Source organism: Gekko japonicus, unplaced genomic scaffold (genome assembly GCF_001447785.1).
Source record: "Gekko japonicus isolate JY-2015 unplaced genomic scaffold, Gekko_japonicus_V1.1 scaffold70, whole genome shotgun sequence".
Lineage (NCBI taxonomy): Eukaryota > Metazoa > Chordata > Lepidosauria > Squamata > Gekkonidae > Gekko > Gekko japonicus.
This window is the reverse complement of record NW_015167529.1, coordinates 1,937,270-1,957,934: the sequence shown is the minus strand read 5'-3', so window position 1 is coordinate 1,957,934 and position 20,665 is coordinate 1,937,270. Positions and strand designations below refer to the sequence as shown.

Genomic DNA, 20,665 nt, shown 5'->3' with positions numbered 1-20,665 from the left:
TTAACTGGTTGTTTGTTACATTTTATAGCAGGACGTACTGTGAGAGAGGTAGAGAAGGAGACTTGGGACTGCTGTTTTGACGGCAGCTATGCATGCTCCCTGCGGGTCATATTGGTGCTGTGAATTCCTCAGTGGCATTCAAAATGAGAAAAGGAAATTTGCTCTGCGGAGAGCAATTTTCACTCCTGACCTCTTATCCAGGTGGCACAGGAGGGTCCTTAATAACCCAGCTAGTCGGACCAGAATAAAAACTCCCTCCACAAAATCCACTGGTTGGGCCCTGCCTGCTGCCACAACAGGTCATGTCTGATTGGCCAGGCCAGGAGAAAGGGCCCTAGGGAGCCAGTGCAGCTGTGGAGGCTTCCCCAACCTCTGCCTCGTGGTGCCATCAGACACAGATGGCTTGGCTACCACCTCATCGCCTCTCTCCTGTCCCTGCAAACAGGGCCCACGGGAGTCTGGGGCTCTTGCTTATCTGTAATTAAGGTTCCCCTGCCTTCATTCTCTCTGTGCCAGCCCCATAGAGTAACGTCTGCAGGACCAACATGCATGATAGCAAAGATTAATTTCTTCACTTTTAGCAGGCAGTTGAGAGCTTAAACATCATGGAGTGGATATCCTTTTAATGATGGACAACCCCTCTTTGCACAGGAACCATAGCTGGACAGCAATATATGTGCATTATTTATTTAAATTATTATATTCTGCTGTTAGCAGAAAGTGCTCACAAAGCAGCATACAGGCTAAAAAACAAGATACCAGTCCAAAATAAGTCTCATGGCAGATTATGAATAAAAGTTTTCAAGGTAAAGATGCCTGGGTCATAATAAAAATGAGTACTGCAAGCAAAATCATAGTAAGAGCCCATTATTTGTGAATTTCATCAGCAGCATTCATGTCCTTACCTGGCCATTGTTATTGCTTTGCGAAGTAGACGTTTCATTCTGTAACAAAGCCAGAATGCTAGTTATTTCCTTCCATGAAAAACAGGTTAAATCAATGATGCCATGTGAAAGAAGAAAATCTTATTAACTAGCCTCCAAAACACTAAAACAAACTTTTAAGAGACTATTGCAATTTTAGCAATAAAATGCAGCAGATTTAAGCAACAGGCATGGGTCTTTCAGAAGGATGCTCTGAGCTAAGAAGGCTTGGCTTGCACTGTGGCTGATGAAGCCCTGTCTAAAACAAGGCCCGCCCTTTGTCAGCAGGACCACAGGACCACACCTAGGCCAACATTCACATGTAACAGAAACACCACACTGCATTTTAAACTCACCTCATTTTGGCACTGGTTAATACCGTATCAGTGCAATCTTAGCACAGTGTACCTTGTAAGCCCATTGACTTCAACAGTTTTAAGAAGCTGTAACTCTCGTTTATGATGGCATAGTTATAGCATAGATTATCAGGTTTTCAGGCACATAGACAAGGTCAAATAGGGGGAATAATTTCAGGCAGTGCTTACTTTCTCACTCCGAGCATTTCTGATTAGAGTGCGGATCTGAAGAAAAACAAAGGAAGGAAACTTAATTTGCTGGCTTTGTTTAAATCCTTCAAGATAGATAGATATATCATAACAAGGAACTCTTTGGCCAGTTTGTGTAGTGCTACCAGGCCCATAGCCCATGGTGGGGCATTTGGGGACAGAGCCCCACCAGGGATGAGCCCCACCCTGGGAGGATGCCAGGCCCCTGCCCCACCCCCACTGGGCTGCGCTCCTGACTCCTGCCCCTCCGCAGCCTCACCGGCTCTTCCAGGGAAGCTACCCTGCTGCTTCTGGTCAGTTTCACTCCTGCCCATCAGGTGTTAGGCTTAACAGGGGATCTGTGGGAGTGAAACTGACCAAAAGTGGCAGGAGGGCTTCCCTTCTCAGTCCTCTGCAGTGGCCGGGAGGCTGGGGAAGGAAAGGGAAGCTGCCCTGCTGCTTCTGGTCAGTTTCACTCCCCTCTGATCAGTTGTTAAACCTAATAGCTGATCAGAGGGGAGTGAAACTGACCAGAAGCAGCAGAGTGGCTAAGTGACCTTCCCGGGGAACTAACCTAATTTAATTAATAATCTAATTAAGTTACCCACTTCCTGCTCCCCTGCCCCAGTGCCCTGGCCCCTTGCCCCACCAACTAAATTTTTCTGGCTATGGACCTGAGTGCTACAATATGGGACACTCTCTCTGTAATGTATTGAAAGTATTACATGAATCGCCTAATTCAACTCCCATGTTAAGCTTCGAGCCAGCCAAGGCTCCTTCAGTGCTCACACACTATTGGTCGCTCGTGAACAGTGACCAATCATGACAGAGCTGTTCCCTGAGTGGGAAGAACTTCCATTGGTCCTTATCCGCACAACCTCATTGGTTGTTAAGTGTAAATAGGCGTGGCTATGTTAGCCCGGGAGTGTTTAAAAGGAGCCTAGCTCCCAATGTTAAGTTGTTCTGGTTATGAATGCGTTTAAGTGCTTGTTCGTTACTTCAGTAAAGCTGAATCACTTGCTGAAATCACTCTCCTGTCCTTTGTTAGCGGCGATCTAACACTCTCCTCAAAAAACTGCTGTGCAAATGTAATAATGACTCATAATCTGAATGAGCTTCCCCTGGTATGAAATGTCTGATCACCATCTTTTCCTATGGGTACTGTAGAAAGACATGGCCGATTGGGGGTTCCATCACATGTGCCTGCATAAATTTTTATTCCAGTGCTGAAAGGTGGGATGGGGAGCAGGCAGAGCTGGGGGAGGGGGATCAGAATTCTCTCCATACCATCCAGCTACTTTTTATACATAACTTGGTGCAGGAAACTGAGAGAGGAGGGATTTATTGGAGCAGCTTCTACAACCTTCTTGCAGTGATAGTGAAACAAAACAAAAACAAAAGGGATTGGCAGATTCCACTGTGGGATAGTGCAGTGAGAACTGCCTCAGCCAGCTCAGACATTTGGACCAATAACCATAAAATGAAGCTTTGTATCTGCAGTGGAAAATGCTGGAAAAAGACTGCAAATGTATTTAGATTAACCACTACCAAATAGTCTGGCAATTATAGAGAAGGGATTCCAGTGTAACAGGCACGGTGAGGCGGTTGCCAACCTGTGCGCCATCTGGCAAACAATGGGGAAGGATGCATCCGACAGAGACTGATGCAAATCAGAAACTGCTGCCCTTAGACAACTCCAGAGATGGGGGAGATGGTTTATAAAAACCCAACAGTATAAGAACCACCTTAGACACACACTCTTCCCCTTCAGTCTTTTCAAGGTGTGTCCTTTGAGAGAAATACAGGTGCCCCATTCCATGTACATTTTCTAAGTTCAATTCCCTGTGTTGTGTAACATTGGCCCTGGTTAGTCCTGTGTTTGGATGGCTGTGCCATCCAGCTACAAAGATGCCAGGTGACTTATTTGTTATAAGGAAAAGACAAAACATTATGTACTACTGCTCAATACACAATGAGGAAATTGCAATACCAGGCAGGATCACAACTTTTGCTTATGAGGGAGTTAGATAATCCATTCACTATTACCAAAGCAGCTACCCAGTATACAGGAAGAAGACAGCCATCACAGGCAAAGGACTATGTGGTCTGACTCTTTGCAGTAAACTGTCATCATAAAGTTGGGTGTTTTTCTTTCAAGAAAGGTTTCAAGGGGGACTCAAATAAAATGTCAGCAATGTCACAGCCACTTAGTATCAAAAGCCAAGAAAACATGCATGGGTAATGCTTACCTTTTCACTTCGTGCCTTTCGTACTAGAGCACGAGATGCCGCCTGTGAAAAAGTAAAGTGCACCAAGTATTAACTGTACTCATGCTAAGTATTAATACCTTTATGCTTGCTCTATAAAGCAGTACTTATCACAACAAGTAACAGTATCAAGGGGTTTTGGGATAGGGCTGCGGGTAAAATTCAAGTTTCATTAAAATTAATGGCAATTCAATCTTCAGTGGGAACTGGGGTGTGCTTCATTTCTGGTACATTGTGCCATTCAAATAGGAGCAATACAGAACCAATAACTATCACGATTGGGCAGTGCTTACTTTTTCACTACGAGTCTTTCGTATTAGAGCACGAGATGCAGCCTGTGAAAAAAAAGTAGAGGACACTAAATACTGATTATGGTAACTAATGAATAAATAACTTTGATCTATTATATGTTTAATGAGAATGTTTGTGAGTTCTGCTTGCATGGAATATTCCTTTTCTTTGGTGGTGGAAAACAATCATTTAACTTCATCACTCATCTACCATTTTGGATGGGAAAAGCCCAGCACTGCCCTGATCTGGCAATGATTATCTGATGTGCAAATGTTTTCATTTTGCTTTACTTCAGAAGAGTTTTTATTAATGGTGTTCCAGGATTTGCATCTAGTCCTTTTGAACGGAGGGTTCTAACAGGAGAACTGAGTTTGGAACTGCTGCGAAATGTGGTGAGTGTGTGTGTCTATGTGCTTGAGCTCATGTGACTCTTCAGCTGTTTGAGGTGTGTTTGTCTGAAAAACATCTAGCTTCTGGTGCATATTCAGGACATGGTCTGGCTGGGAGGGGTTTCTACTGACTAAAGTGAGTCAACTGACTTCTGTAACTTCAGGGGGTGGAACCACAGCTCACAAATGTCAGAATCCATTAGAGGTCAAACTCCATGAAAAGGCATACAGGTTTCCTCAGGGCTTGCATCCAGGGCTTTTGAACAGGGGCTTCTAACAGGGCAGTTGAGCTTGAGAATTCAGTGAGGGAGTTTGAAGGGGAGCAGGAGACTACCCTTGTCAGAGATTCCCCCCAAAAGAGGCCATATAAGCTCCGCATCAGCAAGGATGGCACAGTACAGCAGTGTCTTTCCTGCTATGAAAATATGCACAGATTCGCACCCCATTTCAAACCTAAAGCACAAGGCTGAAATTCCTACACAGCAATGAACTTCTCCCACATACATAACCTCAGATGGTTGTTGGGATTATGCTTCATTAACTCACCTATTCATGAGTGTTAAAATTGGTGCCATGTATTGATAAAACCTTCCCTGCTTTGGAGCACATGTACTCAGATACAGCATCTCATCCGAATGTTACTTTTGTATTTTTTAAAGGCAATGTATACAAAGGGGGATAATATTAAACTACCATTTTATTGTACCAAATGAAAATTTGGTAGGCCGAGGGACCAGAAATGCCCCCTGATGTGGCCATTTCTGAACTAGATAATCCTTTGGAAGTAGCATGAACTTCTTGAAGTAGGGGTGAGATATAAATGTGACCCATAAATGTGTCAAATGCAAGAAAATTATAATTAGAAATACTGCCTTAATAAAGCACACACAGTATTATGGGTGGCTGGAGCTGAGTTAATAAATCACACAAGTAGGGATGGGCACAAACTGGGAAAATGTGGTTCAGTTCATGATTCGTAGGATGCCCAGTTCACGAACCTTGAACCATCATTAACTTTTAGGGGCGAAACGAATTGGTTTGGTTTGTGAGGTTTGTGATAGGGTAGAATGCCCCCTGGTATGCTAGAGATACCAAACTTTCAGGGGATTTCTGGCTGACTCTCCATTACCTGCCCTCCAAGGTTGATGGGGATTGGATTTAGGGGGTCCACGTTACAGCCCCCCGCAGAAGGTGCCCCAAGGAGAGCGCTTTCTGGGGAAATGACAGGTGCAGGTTCAGAAGTGTATAGAATGGACACTGTACAAGCTAGAGGCATCAAACTTGCAAGGGACCTCCCTCTGATGATTCTCTACATGTCCTCCAAGTTATGTGCAGATTGAACTTTGAGGGTCCAAGTTATGGCCCCCTCAAAGAAGATGTCCACAGGAAAACTGTCCAGCACAGGTTCAAAAGTGTATAGAATGGACCCCCTGCTAGCTACACACACCAAACACACAGGGAACCTCACCCTGCCAGCTGCTCCTCTACAATCTCTTCAAGTTGAGGACAGATTACATTTCTGGGGTCCCAGTTATGGATCCCCCCAAAATGTCTCCCCAGTGCTCTCTCTGGAAAATACAGGTGCAGTTACAGGAGTTTATGGAACAGCTCAGGAACCCCCCAAAATGTCTCCCCAATGCTCTCTCTGGAAAAGACAGGTACAGTTATATGATTTATGGAACAGCTCAAAAAGCCAGTGACACCAAACTCCCAGAGAAACTTCACCTGGACAGATACCCCCCCCCCAGCCAGACACCGGAAGCAAGGCAAACATGTAGCCATGGAGGATGTTGCTGCTGCCCACCCTTTCTTTCAGGCTACTCTATATCACAGTGGCAATATTTTGTGCCATGCAGTCTGCATTCATCCTCTGCACATGGAACTGCACATGGAACAGAACCACTTGGTAGTCCAGTAGCAGTACTGTCCCCTCCTGGGGCCTGGGACATGCACTGACATTCTGGACAGAGAGGTCCTCTGGTTGCCACCCATGAATGGTGAGGGAGAGGTAACCATGCTGTGGGCTGCTCCAGAGGCCTGCTATGAAATGCATGGTTCTGCCTTGCGCTCTGGAGAGCTGAGCCTTCACCATTGCCACTGCAGAGTGGTGCATGTTGGCTCATGGTCCTCCGTGAGGGGATGGAGTACCAGGGAACCAGGTGTTGCAGCAGCCAGTGAAAGGCTATGTCCAACACAAGGGAAAACAGTTGGCCAGCCGCAGCCATCATCTTGCTGACAAGGCGAGTGACTGCTTCCTGGCCCTCCATGTAGTCTTTCTAGATGGCACTGTTGGTGTCCCCAAGGGAATGACCTCTTGGGGGGTGGCCTGCCTTGATGCCCCACCCATGGCACTCTGAGTGCAGGAAGCCTTTCTTGGGGGAGTCTCCTGCTCCCCCTCCTGCTGAGAGGGAGTGGGCCTCTTCTTCCTCCCACTGGTTGCTATTCTTTTCTCCGGTGGCAACATACTAGAGTGCATGGAGGAGGGCAAGTGTTGGGAGTTTGCACTCCTCTGGACATGGACATGGCACACCTGGCACTCTGTGACACAGGGGTAACTGGGGAGGGTGTGGAAATGTTTCCAAATTGTGGGCTGGAAAAGGGGCCCCAAGAATGGAGAAGCTCGGGTAGACAGATGCTTTCTGGTGCTTGTTTGGGAGGGGGTCACAAAGGGATACACTTGAGGCAGGAACAGCAACAGGTTAATGGTTTGCAAAAACGTTCAGTAGCCTGGTGATGTCTAAGCACTTCACGTTTACATTTTAAAGAGAGCACGAGAACAGATACCAGCACCAAAAACACTGGTAGCATCACTGCCACTCAAGATCACTACTGAGGATATAGTGGGAGGCATCTCTTACTTGTTGAATCTTTGTGATGAAATCTTTAGCTGCAGCCTGTAAACAGGAAAAAAAAGCATAAACCAAAATTAACAAATACTAAACCATGCTCCTCTTGGTATAAAAGTGCTCTCAGGAGCATATCTGGGGTTAATCTTACATGCGGCAACAGAGAGAGTACTTACTTGAGCGTCAGCAGCCCTTTTGCCTCTACAGTTTGATGAGCTCTGTTAAGATAATACAAGTGGAATGAAGGAAATGTAATGAAAACAGATTTTTCTTCTTCTAAATTTTGCATGGGGCCTTGATAGCTAGAGCTGCCCTAGTTGCCTGACACTATTCTGAGAGACAGCAGGAGAATTTAAAAAACTAAAACAAAAAAACAAGGCAACATCAGCTGCATCACTATGTCACTTCTAGGAAAAATCCAGAAATGACATCAGATAGCTCAAGTAATCACTGGAAACTCCATGGTTTTATCCAGAAGTAGTTGTTATTGTTATATTATTATTCATTAAATTTATAAACTACCCCTCCCTGAAGGACTCAGGGCAGTGTACATCATAATCAGACATAAACACGTTAAAAACAATAAATAGAAAACGATAAATGAAAAAAAACCAAGTATACATCCTCTGGATAATCAATAGTGCATGTATAACTTCACTCCCACTATAAGGTGGATCACAGACTAGGGCTGGTAAGGCCAAGCTGGAGGCCATGGCAGGAACCATCACTTGCCTCATCCATAGGCCTGGTGGAACATCTCCATTTTACACACCCTGTGGAACTGAGCAAGGTCCTGAAGGGCATGGATGTTACTAGGTAGAGAGTCCCACCAGGCCAGGGCCAGGGCCAAAAAAGCCCTGGCCCTAGATGAGAACAGCCAGATGTCTTTTGGGCCAGGGATCACAAATAGTTTTGATCTCCTGATCACAAAGCTCTTCAGGAGGCATACTGGAAGATGTAGTGAGGTAGAAAATGTCATGCTCTACATATCTTCACCCTCAACCCTCCAATAGCTTTCAGACTTGGCCTGGCAGCCCTATATCATAACTTGTGCCCCAGCAAGCCATACCCAGCCCAATAGCTGCGTGCATGATAATGCCTCTCTTTCATTTTGCAGTCCCAGGTCAGTGACAAACACAGGTTTATCAAGTCCCCAGTAGGCTACTGTACATGAAGTGATGGTATCACTTTACTCTGCTCTGGTTGGACCTCACCTAGAGTATTGTGTTGCGTTTTGGGCACCACAATTTAAGAAGGATATAAACAAGCTGAAACATGTCTAGAGGAGGGAAATGAAGATGGTGATGGGTCTGGAGACCAAGTCCTATAAGAAAAGGTTGAAGGAGCTGGGTATGTTTAGCCTGGAGAGGAGATGACTGAGAGGTGATATGATAACCATCTTCAAGTACTTGAAGGGCTGTCATACAGAGGATGGTGTGGAGTTGTTTTCTTTTGCCCGAGAAGGTTGAACCAGAACCGGAACCAATAGGTTGAAATTAAATCACAAGAGTTTTCAGCTAAACATTAGGAAGAACTTCCTGACAGTTAGAGTGGTTCCTCAGTGGAACAGGCTTCCTTGGGAGGTGGTGGGCTCTCTGGAGGTTTTTAAGCAGAGGTTAGATGGCCATCTGACAGCAATGCGGATTCTGTGAACTTAGGAAGATCAAGAGAGGGAGGGCAGGAAGGGTTGCCTCAGAGCTTAGTTCTTGTGACACCCAGGAAAATGCTGATCGCAACTGTGGCGCCAGGAAATTTTTTCTCCAAGCCAGTTTGGACAGGGATCCTGGAGGATTTTTTTTTGCCAGATTCTGGGCATGGAGCAAGGGTCACTGGGGGTGTGGGGGGGAGGGGAGATATTTGTGAATTTCCTGCATTGTGCCATATGATTCTACATGTAATGAGGGAAAGGCCTTACAAGTCCGGATTATGAGACAAAACAGTGCACAAGCTTTCATGTTCTCCAGAATTCTTTATCAGATGAAATGTTAAAAATAAATGCTACCTATGTTAAAAGACACTCTAGTGCTGAGATTAGCATTGTCAACTCTGGGCTGGGAAATTTCTGGAAATTTGGGGTTAGAGCCTGGGGAAGGCAGGGTTTATGGAGAGGAGGGACTTCTGTGGGTCATAATTCCATAGAGTCTATCCTCCAGAGCAGCTGTGTTCTCCAGGGGAGCAGATCTCTGTAGCCTGGAGATCAGCCATAGTTCGGAGAGATCTCCTGGTCCCACTTGGTGGTTTGGTAACCCTAGCTGAGGTGAGAGCACAGAAGCTGCCGAGAAGAGCTGCTGGAGATGGCTAGCTCTTCATTCCCATCTCTGGCATGAGACCTGAAGCTCTGGAATGCTCACGTGACGTCTCCCAGTGGCAGCTGATTTCAGATGGGAACCACCTGCCAACTATAAGCTGGGCAATGCTCTTGACCACTTTCCTGAAACATGTGGTGAGTGCGACACTGGAGAATGGTGGTCAGAAGAGCGACAGGTGGAATCTCAGACAGACACATGTGGCTCCTGACTGAGCCATAAGTGACTGTCACTTGAACCAATTTCAAGTAACAGCTCCATACTTTTCCACTTCAGTAGTGTTGTCTGCAGACCCATAAAGGTATTTCTGGGTTCTATGAAAGATCACAGCATTGAAACAACCCAATATCAGTGTATGAATTACTGCATTCATCAGCTACCCCTGACATAAATGATGACCACAATGCTCAAATCTGGGAAATAGTCATTATCTTCTGACTAACTGGGTCTACAATATGTACAATTGCAACTAATAAGCTGCCTAGAATGCTACTTCAAAAATATTATTTACCAGAGCTTTTTCACCGTAACTTTTGGCATCACCCTGGGGGGAAACAAACAAACAGACACACAAACAAGTGAAAAGTGTTACAAAGTTGCCTATGAAATATCCCTGTCAGTGGAGAGAGGCTTGTGAGAGACACCAAGCCATGGTTCAAATCATTCCCAGTACTGTTTACATTGTTCACCCTCGTGTTTATACTTTCGTTAAATAAATCCTATTTACTTCAAGTTTACCAGCTAAGTAAAGAATCCTTCCTCAGACCACATAGTTCCTCGAAAGGCCTAGACACCGTGCTACAATACCAACCGCAGAAGCAAAGAGAAGAATTGGAATTTATTAAAATTCCTGGTGGCAGCCAGAATACCCAAAGAAAAATAAACCATAAGAACTTTTAAAGTAAAACTAGATCTCCCCAGATAAGAGGTCGTCACATTGACCTTTTAAAAAAGACAAATCCTTGAATAAACTGTGATACTAGTCCACAAGGACAGTATTTATTTAGAAGAAGGGGAGTTGGTTTTTATACCCTGCTTTCCACTACCTGAAGGAGTCTCAGAGTGGCTTGCAATCTCCTTCCCTCTCTCTCCCCACAACAGACACCCTGTGAAGTAGGTGGGGCTGAGAGAGCTCTGAGAGAACTGTGACTGGCTTCATGTGGAGGAATGGGGAATCAGACTTGGTTCTCCAGATCAGAGTCTGCCACTCCTAAGTACTACACCAAACTGGCTCTCTACGCCAAACTGGCTCCCTTTATTTATTTATTTATTTACTTAATTTAAACCCCATCTTTCTCCCCAATGGACACCCAAAGCGATGTAGATTGTGCTCTTTTCCTCTATTGTATCTTTCCAACAACCCTGTAAGGTAGATTAGGCTAAGACTGAGCCAAAGTCACCCAGGAAGCTTCCATGGCAGAGTAGAAAGTCATACTTGGGTCTTCTGGATCCTAGTCCAACACTCTAACCACTGCACCGTACTGGCTCCCACACCACTCCAGAAGCACACCACCATGACAGAAATCATGGGTTGGACCCAGTGATGTGTGAACATTTAGTGTGGCTCCACTTGCACAAGCAATAGCACAAGGTCTGGAGCAACACATAGCACTTCAATATAATTTTAATGAAATAATGTGCACATGGAGCAATGGAATGTGCAATAGATGGTTCACATAATTTTGTCTATTTTGCTCTTTAAATTGGGTCAGAAGAAATACTTTTTGCTATGCCATGCACAAACAGAAAAGAAAGCAGGGATAGAATCACTTTCACTTAGAGCAAGCAGACAACTAGTAGCAATCTGAGCAATTCAAGGTCCATTTGTGCAAGCCAAGCACTGTTGCACACATGGAAATTTTCCATAATAACCAACCCATATCTCAGAAATAAGTGGAAGGGTAATATCTGGTGAGGACTAGTACATGCCATACCAATGTAAAAAACAGGTTACAGAAAGATCACTTACAACACTGCAATCGTTACTGCTGTAGCCTCCTCCATAAGTCTGGGAACCCTGCTGAGAGTGGGGAAAAATGGAATCCAGTTATTTTGACACAAGAAGAGCTGTTGCAATACAATGGATGGAGACTAGAACCAACTGTCACGCAGAGAAAGCTAAGACATTTTCAGAAGAGTGAGGTCTTATTCTGGTGGGAGGCAGACGATCATTTCTCAGAGCTAAATGTCTTATGTTAGAGCCATTTGTGTTCCTGTTCATTTGTTCACACAAATGTGTGTGTATTGACACTCATTTCTTTTGACCCTCTGTCATCTCTTCCCAAAACATCAGAGCACCTGTGCATGTATATTGTGGACCCTGATGTCTCTATCATACCAGCTCCAACTGTCTTTAAAAAAGATCATCTGTCTCCAGCCGCAGAGACTTAATGCACCATAGCACTTGGTGTGATATGACTCTATCTTTGGTCTTTGGTGATGGTTCATTCACTTACTCACTGGTTCAAGTAGTTATCATGTGATGAACCAGCCCATGATGAACAGTGTTCCCTCTAAGCTGTGGGCATAAGCAGCCGTTCCTTAACACAGGAAGCCCCGCTCAGCAGCAAACTTGCACTGCCCATTGCCCATTTTAAGATTACAGCAGTTATATTCTGCTCAGGATGTGAACTGCTCCACTCAGTAAGGGAAAAAATTAGGAGACATTGATGATGAGCTGCATGAAGGTTTTTAAGATGAGCTTTCAGTTCTTAAAACCCTCCTAATTGCAATGTATATTCTTCTGAAAGCACACAGCAGACAGCGGAGGGCAGTATTGGCTAAGATTCCAGAGCACCCAGAGAAAGCGGCTCAGGGAGTGAAAGTAAACATGCTTGCCTTGAATTATGTATACTCTACTATAAAACTGAAAACTTAGAAAACTATATGTTGTTGTTGTTCAGTCGCAGTCGAGTCCAACTCTTTGCGACCCCATGGACCAGATCACGCCAGGCCTTCCGGTCTTCTGCTGTCCTCTGAAGTTTGCTCAATTTCATGTTTGTTGCATCCATGACACTGTCCAACCATCTCATCCTTTGCCGTCCCCGTCTTCTTTGACCTTCAATCTTTCCCAGCATCAGGGTCTTCTCCAGTGAGTGCTCCCTTCTCATTTGGTGGCCAAAGGATTTGAGCTTCAGTTTCATTATCTGGCCTTCCAGGGAACAGTCAGGGTTGATTTCTTTTAGGATTGACTGATTTGATCTTCTTGCAGTCCAAGGGACTCTCAAGAGTCTCCTCCAGCACCATAGTTCAAAAGAATCTATTCTTCGGTGCTCGGCCTTCCTTATAGTCCAACTCTCACAGCCATACATGACTACTGGGAATACCATTGCTTTGACCATGCGGACTTTTGTTGGCAGGGTGATGTCTCTACTTTTTATCATGCTGTTTATAGAAAACTATATAAAGCTTTGCTAATGTTTTATACTCTGACTGCTTCCAGACAGGTGTGTGAAGTGTTCCCCCACTGTGGCAGAAGCAGCAGCAGCAAGCAACATGAGAGCAGGTGGGAACGGTGTCCATATGACCTGTTCCCATACCATTTGCTCTGATGTCACACCCCACTTCATGTTGCTTCCTGCCATGTCTTCACATTGTGCAGAGGCTCCCACCCAGCAAACAACATCCCTTTTTGGCCCTTTAAAGGAACCTCCCCCCCCTTTTTTTCTTTTTTTAGCTGCACCATAAGATTTTAGTGTGGCTCAGCAAAGAAACGAAAAGAACCCTTTAAAAAGCTGAAAGTGGGCAAGGAGTAAATTAGCTCTGCCATTCTGAAGGTGGCGCTTAGCTCTGCCCTCCTCCCTGGGATGGCTACCAGAGAGTGCTCAGATGGACATTCCACTCACAACCACCCTGCAGTTTATCCTTTACTTTGAAGAAAAGTAGATTTATATTTTCTCCAGAGTAAAGGGGCTGGTACCTGGATGAGCAGTGCTTGAACTGAGCACAGCATTATCTGGACTGTCCCCTTTACTATGAGAGCTTACTGCTCTCCATGTGAGGGGAAGTCCCCACACGGAATCAGATTAAACATATGTAGGAACATTTGAAGCACATCTGACTTTAGGTGTCTGGGGTAAATAAATGAATCGGGCTTTGCCTTCACCATACTCTTCCTTCTCTAGGAACCATGACTTACCTAAATCTCTACAGAATGTTTATGCAAGACCAGAAATTTAGGTGTTCTGTTGATTCACCCTCTCTGACAAAAATGATAGACGTCAAGTCAGAGGTCATTTCGGGGGGGATCGCGGGGGAACACAGTTCCCCCGGGTGAGGTGCATGGGGGCGGGGCACATGACGAAGCCCCAACCCCTGCTTCCGGCCACCCCGCTTCCAGCCCTCATTCAGCCAGGAGGAGGCAGGAGAAGAGGGAGGGTAAGTTGCTTCCTCCCCGCCTCTCCTCACCCCTGCCTGCCTGGGGCCAGGAAGGGCCTTGGCGGGGCTTCCTCACACTCCCGCTGGCCTTGCAGGTCCACCGCCGGGCCCCTGATGTCAGGGGGTGTGGCATATGCTAATGAGTTATGCTAATGAGTTCCCCTAGCTCTTTTTCTACGAAATGACCCCTGAGTCAAGTACTTCATTGTTGGGAACTAAATGTTGGCCAGCATGATTTATCATACTGGAAACAACGTTTTGCATGAAGGAACCATTAATTCAGTTGCTAGAATACCTATTTGTAGGGATCTTTATATTCATTCTAAGCATTTCTCTTTTATTATCCTATGGATTCTTATGATATCTTCTTCTTCTTTTTTTAAACCAATAGTGTTTGTTTATTAGATAAATATACAGAAGGTACAAGGTAGAAGAGAACGTACAAAAAGAAAGAAAATATAATTAGGTTCCTTTCTAACAACATCAACAAATTTAACTAATAAAACATTACATATTCACAATAGCAAACTTTTCTATATAAAGCATTAACCTGTTAAAATAACATTACTGTCCATATAACATAATCTGATATTTAACTTTAGAAATTGTTTCCCAATCAAATTTGTCAATAATAACTTTTTCTAAAATAGGAGCCCACTTTTCTAATGGGTTGTATATCTCACATTCGGTTTGAAAAGGCGTGTTATATATTGAAAATTTTTCAAGTAAGAAAAAATCCCATAGCTTGTGTGTCCATTGCTCTATTGAAGGCATATTTTGGCATTTCCACTTTTTAGCTAATAATACTTTAGCTGCTGTGATCATAACGTTTATCAATTGTTGAGTGTTTTTTGAGAAATTGTCTGGTGGCCACAAATTTAATAAGATCAAATTTGGGTCCATAGGTATTTCATGTCCTGTTAATGATTTAATTATATCAATTATTTGTAGCCAGAATTGTTGAACTTTAGGACATGCCCACCAGTTATGTATATAGTTTGCTTTATTTCCGCATAATTTCCAGCATGTGGGAGAAATATTAGAATGCATATAAGCTAATTTGGCAGGAGTTAAGTGCCATCTATGTAAAACTTTGATTGATGTTTCTTGTATAGGTAAAGATTTAGAAATCGCATGTTGTGTTTTCCAAATCTCGTTCCAATGGTCTTCAGATAGTTCTTGCTGTAAATCTTTGTGCCACGCAGTCTGGTAAGTAGGTGTCTTGGGGGTCTTTGAATCTAACAGTTGTTGATAAATTTTTGCTATTAGTCCTTTTTTCTTGAATGGTTGTAATAATAAAGATTCAAATTTTGTTGTTGGTTCTGTTATAGATTGTTTGAATTTTGTGGTGTTTATTAAATTTTGAATTTGTAGATATTCAAACCATCTGACTTTAAATTTGTGTTTCCTTTCCAGATCAAGTTTCGAAAGTATTCTTCCATATTGGATGACATCAACTATCCTTGTGATATTCTTTTCTTTCCAGGTTGGGTAAGTATTTGTCTCTTATGCAGGTAAAAACCAGTTTTGTCCGGTAAAAGTGCTCACTTTAGAGTATATAGAAGAAAGATTTGTTTTAAATTGAAACCATAGTTTAATATTGGTTTTTAAAAATGGATTAAAAAGTTTGTTAAGGGCTTCTTTACTGCTATGATACCACATTAATTCTCTAATAAAAGTATTAGTGAAGTTATGATGTTCTATTTTACTCCACTGTGGGGTTGCTGCCGTGTGATATAATTTTATTATATTTGCAATATTTGAAGCAGCATAATACAAATGTAAGTCCGGCAAACCACATTAATTCTCTAATAAAAGTATTAGTATAGTTTTGATGTTCTATTTTACTCCATTGTGGGATTGCTGCTGTGTGGTATAATTTTATAATATTTGCAATATTTGACGCAGCATAATAAAAATGTAAGTCCGGCAAAGCTAAACCACCTTTTTTCTTAGATGCCCGTAAAGTAACATGTTTGATATGTAGGGCTTTAAATTTCCATAAAAAGCGGTTAATATCTGTTTGCCATTTGTTTAGTTGTTGTTTGTTTATATAAATTGGTATTGTTCTAAATAGGTATAAGTATTTAGATAAGATATAAGTTCTTATTACAATAATACGATCACTCCAAGAAAACAAAAGATTGTTCCATTGTAAAATCTGGTGTTTAATTCGTTTGTGAAGTTCTAAGTAATTTACTTTAAAAAGGTCATTCATGTTTAGAGGGATATTTATTCCTAAATAAGGCAGCGTTGTGGTTGTCCATTGAAATTTATAAGAATTATGTATTTGGGTAGTTAAATTTTGCGTTAAATTTATAGGATATATTATTGTTTTAGTATGATTGATTCTTAGTCCAGATATTTTCCCAAATTTTGTTAATTCTTGGGTAATTGCTGTTAACGATATAAGAGGATTAGTAATATAAATAAGAATATCATCTGCAAATAAACTTGTTTTTAACTCCATATTGTTTATAGTTATTCCTGATATTTGGGGTTAGTTCTAAGGGCAATAGCCAGTGGTTCAATTGCTAAAATAAAAAGCAAGGGCGAAAGCGGGCACCCTTGTCGTGTTCCGCGATACAAATCAATAGGTGAAGAGGTAGTTCCGTTAATTAATAAGTTGGCTTTTGGTGAGCAATATATGGCATGAATATACTTACAAAATGAAGGGCCAAATTTCATGTGATTTAACAGGGTTTCTAAATAACTAGTTTCCATAGAATCGAAGGCTTTCTCCATATCGATTGAGAGCATGAGAGATTGTTGCAAGAAATTTGATTTAGCTGAATGAATAACATTTAACGTTTTCCGGATATTTTCTGATATATCTCTGGAGGGGACGAAACCAGACTGATCCTGGTGTATATATTGTGCCATGATGGATTTTAATCTGTTTGCTAATATAGTTGTGAAAATTTTGTAGTCTGAATTTAATAATGCTATAGGACGAAAAGCTTTTGGGTCCGTGGTATCCTTTCCTTTTTTGGGAATTAAAATGACGTTAGCTGAATTCCATGTTTCAGGCATTTTTCCAGACTTTAAAATGGCATTACATAATTTTTGAAAGGGCCGAAGATAGATTGACATAAAAGCTTTATAATATTCTGCGCTAAACCCATCGGGGCCGGGAGTTTTGTTAGTTTTAAGTTGTTTGATTGCTATTTCAATTTCTTGCTGTGATATTTCAGAACCAAGCAAATCAATGTGTTCCTGTGTTAATTGGGGTATTTGCAAATTAGTTGTGAGGAAATTCTGAATATCATGCTTAGTTGGCGTAGTAGAGGTGTATAGTTTCGAATAAAAGTTTTGCATAATTCGAACAATCTCTGGAGTTGAGTGATGAAGTTTGCCATCTATATCCCTAAGACTAGTTATATGTCTTTCATTTTGTTTCTTTTTTATTTTCCAAGATAAATATCTCATCTGATTCGAACTATTTTTAAAATTAATTTGGCGCCTATGAAAATTAGTTTGTTGTATCCAAGATGTATCCATCAGTTCTAATTGTTTTCTAACATTGTTTAGTCTTTGAAATACTTTTTTACTACATGATTTTTTATGTAAGGTTTCAAGTTTTTGGATGGTATCTAATAATTCTTCACGATGTTTATTTTTCTCTTTTTTGCAATAGGCCATCAAAGATATACAAGTTCCTCTGAAGACAGCTTTGGATGTGTCCCATTTCACTAACTCAGAGGTCTCTTCTTCTTCAACTTGGCTAAAAAAAATTTCAATTTCTCTTTGAAGCTGTTCAAAGAGTTTAGGTTCTAATAATAAAAGTTTGTTGAATTTCCAAAAATATTGTTGCCGTGTCTTATTTTGGAGTGTAATTGTATAGTCAACTGCCGCATGGTCTGACCATAGTTGAGTTTCTATATTTGAAGAGATTGATTGATTCAAAAAATCAGCAGAAACAAAAATATAATCTAATCTGGTGTAAATTTGGAACTGGTTGGAAAAATAGGTATAATCTCTAACATTTTGATGTTGAATCCTCCATATGTCGTAAAGATGATGAGAAAGCATTAAGGATTTAAATTTTTTTGCTAAGGCTTTGAGTTTATTTTGATTTTTAAGGTTTTTGCTCATTCTGGTTGTGGTTCTAAGTTAGGGTCCATCAGCATGTTAAAGTCTCCTCCTAAGATCACTGGACCCTTTCTAAAAGCCTATAATAAGTCAAGTGTTTGAGATAGAAATTCATATTGTTGAAAGTTTGGCGCATATAATGTCGCCAAAGTTATAGGTTTTTCCTGGAGATGACCCTTAATAAAAACGTATCTGCCCATCTTATCCACCTCAGTATCAGTTATGGTGAAGTTTGTGTCTTTTGCAATAAGAATTGCAGTCCCTCTCGCTTTTGAGGAACCATGTGATAGCGTTTGGGAGGAATACCATGTAGAAGGTAAAGCGATTTGGCCTTTTTTTATATAGGTCTCCTGGAGGAAGACCACATTTGCTCTTGCTCTCTTTAAATCATTGGTGATTCGCTTCGTCTTAATTTTATTATTTATTCCTCGACAATTTAGCGATATTATCTTCAATTCAGCCATTTTTATATAGTGAAAAGAAGATAACATGTACCACTTGCCTGAAACAATAAGTAACGCAGGAAGCCCTATTTGCTTCATTATTAAAATTACCCTCTGTAATAAAATTATCAGTCATCCTTTTAATGTAAAAAAATGTAGATAAGAACATCCATAGAAGCATCAACATATATAGACTTAAAATAGTTAACAACAACCCTTTGCATTTGCAATAACCATTGAGATTTATTATGAACTCAAATAGAGATATATGTTTAAGGCACAGTAAACTCACTACTTTGGAACCAGTTAAATTTAAACTAATACAATAATTTTTAACTTTAGAACTTTCCCCCCTCCCCCTCCCCTTCCCTGTTAAAGTTAGACCTTCAATAAACGTTATAACTATTGTAAACTGAGAACTCAAAAAAGGAAAAAATCGGTTCTCTGCAGTGTGAGAAATTCTCACACAGAGCCCTAATGGTTCTTCCCCTGGAACCGCCATCATATAAAACCAGAATATAACAAAATATAACCACTCCATCCTGGAGGTTCTTCTGAATACCTCAATAACTCCCCTCCCTTTCCCTTTGCCTTTTTTCTAAAATTAACAAACTAGAAACCCTAATCTTCAATCAGTATACTATACAGCAGGGTATGAACAAGTGAAATAATCACCTAAAGAAAGCATTATTCAGAGTTCAATACGTCTGCGGGGTGGAATTCGGCTCCATTTACTTGGAGTCCCTCGTTCTTCGCGTTTTCTTTTCTTTTGTTGTGCTGGGTCAAGTTCCATGTCTTGTGTTGTTTGGAGACCTAATTCTTGTAACAAGGCAATTCCGGATTCAAAATCATCGGCTTGGTATGTAGAGCCTTTATAACGGACTTGCAAATATCCAGTAGTGGCCCATTTATACTTGATTTGAGCTTCTTGAAGCTTCTTGGTAACGGCTTTTAGGTTCCTCCTTATTTGCAGCGCTTCGGGAGGAATGTCCGGAAATGCTTGAATGTCGGCATTGTTAAATTTAAAATGTCCTTTCGCTTTAGCTTCTTGTAGAATCTTATTTTTGATAGATAAGTCCATGAATTCGGCCACAATATCTCGTGGTCCTTTCCTTTTTTCTGCATTTTTCGAACCTAGCCTGTAAGCTCTGAGCAATAGAGGAGCCATATCATCTTCAAAGGAAATCACCGTAGTTAGCCAGGTAGAAAGGAAAGTCACAATGTCGTCTGTTCCTTCAGCTGACTCAGGGAAACCTCTAAATTTCAAAAAACGCTCTTTTGAGCGATGCTCCAGCATAAGTATACGTTCTTTTGCCCAAGATTCGTTTTCCTGTAGGCTTTGTATATCATTCTGGTTGGCTATCGCCGTTTCTAATGCAGTTTCTGCCGTAGTTGCCATGTTTTGCGTCGCAATAGAGAGAGCTTCCAGCTTGTCAGCAAGGGGTTTTATTATCTCGTTAATGTTGACTTTTATATTTTCTAGGATCTCCTGTTTGAATGCCCCCAGGGTATCCTTTAAGTCTTCTTTTGTTAAGGAATCTCCTGTCCCGGAGACAGTTTTCTCTCCGTCCGCCATTTTGTTTGGCGCTAGATTTTTTGCCACGGAGATTGCTTTCTTTTTATAGGGGCCAAAAAAAGCGTTCGACTTTACCGTTTTTAAGTTCTTTTCGTTGAGTCTTCTTGTCGCTGCTTTTGCCCATATTCCGGAGGCTGTAAAATGCGATGGGGTTTCTGCTTATTTTGGGGAAATTGGGAGAGTGGCACGGAGAGTATTCAGAGTGTGTCCGCCATGCTCGACCGACGCTCCGCCATGATATCTTCTCTGGTGTGGACTGACAGCATTTTTTTGTTCCAGATTTTAAAAAGGGTAACAGAAAGCCATGGCTCCAAATGAGAAAAGAGTAAGTTACATACCTTGTTACTATAGTGTCCAATTTGCCCTATTTGGGCAAATTGATTGAGAGGGCGGTGGCGACACAGCTGCAGGGTTTCCTAGATGACACTTCCACCCTCGACCCATTCCAGTCTGGCTTTCGTCCTGGGCATGGAACTGAGACTGTACTGGTTGCCCTTACTGATGACCTCTGCAGACATCTGGATCGGGGCGGCGTGACGGCACTGTTGTTACTCGACCTGTCGGCCGCATTCGATACAGTCGACCATCAGTTGCTTGCCCGCCGCCTTGC

The 20,665-nt window shown here is 42.1% G+C and overlaps 1 protein-coding gene across 1 annotated transcript in view; it reads right to left on the bottom strand.

Annotated features, from left to right (window-relative positions):
- The window catches only part of LOC107112232 (hornerin-like), a 115,938-nt gene that overhangs the window by 35,391 nt on the left and 59,882 nt on the right, over window positions 1-20,665 (bottom strand). The window contains exons 27-34 of the mRNA XM_015413329.1: window positions 11,537-11,587; window positions 10,079-10,111; window positions 7,438-7,479; window positions 7,274-7,309; window positions 4,029-4,070; window positions 3,718-3,759; window positions 1,469-1,504; window positions 906-944 (exon numbers count right to left, since the gene is read on the bottom strand). Of these exons, the coding sequence (XP_015268815.1) occupies window positions 906-944; window positions 1,469-1,504; window positions 3,718-3,759; window positions 4,029-4,070; window positions 7,274-7,309; window positions 7,438-7,479; window positions 10,079-10,111; window positions 11,537-11,587 (321 nt within the window). The remainder of the gene's footprint in view (window positions 1-905; window positions 945-1,468; window positions 1,505-3,717; window positions 3,760-4,028; window positions 4,071-7,273; window positions 7,310-7,437; window positions 7,480-10,078; window positions 10,112-11,536; window positions 11,588-20,665) is intronic.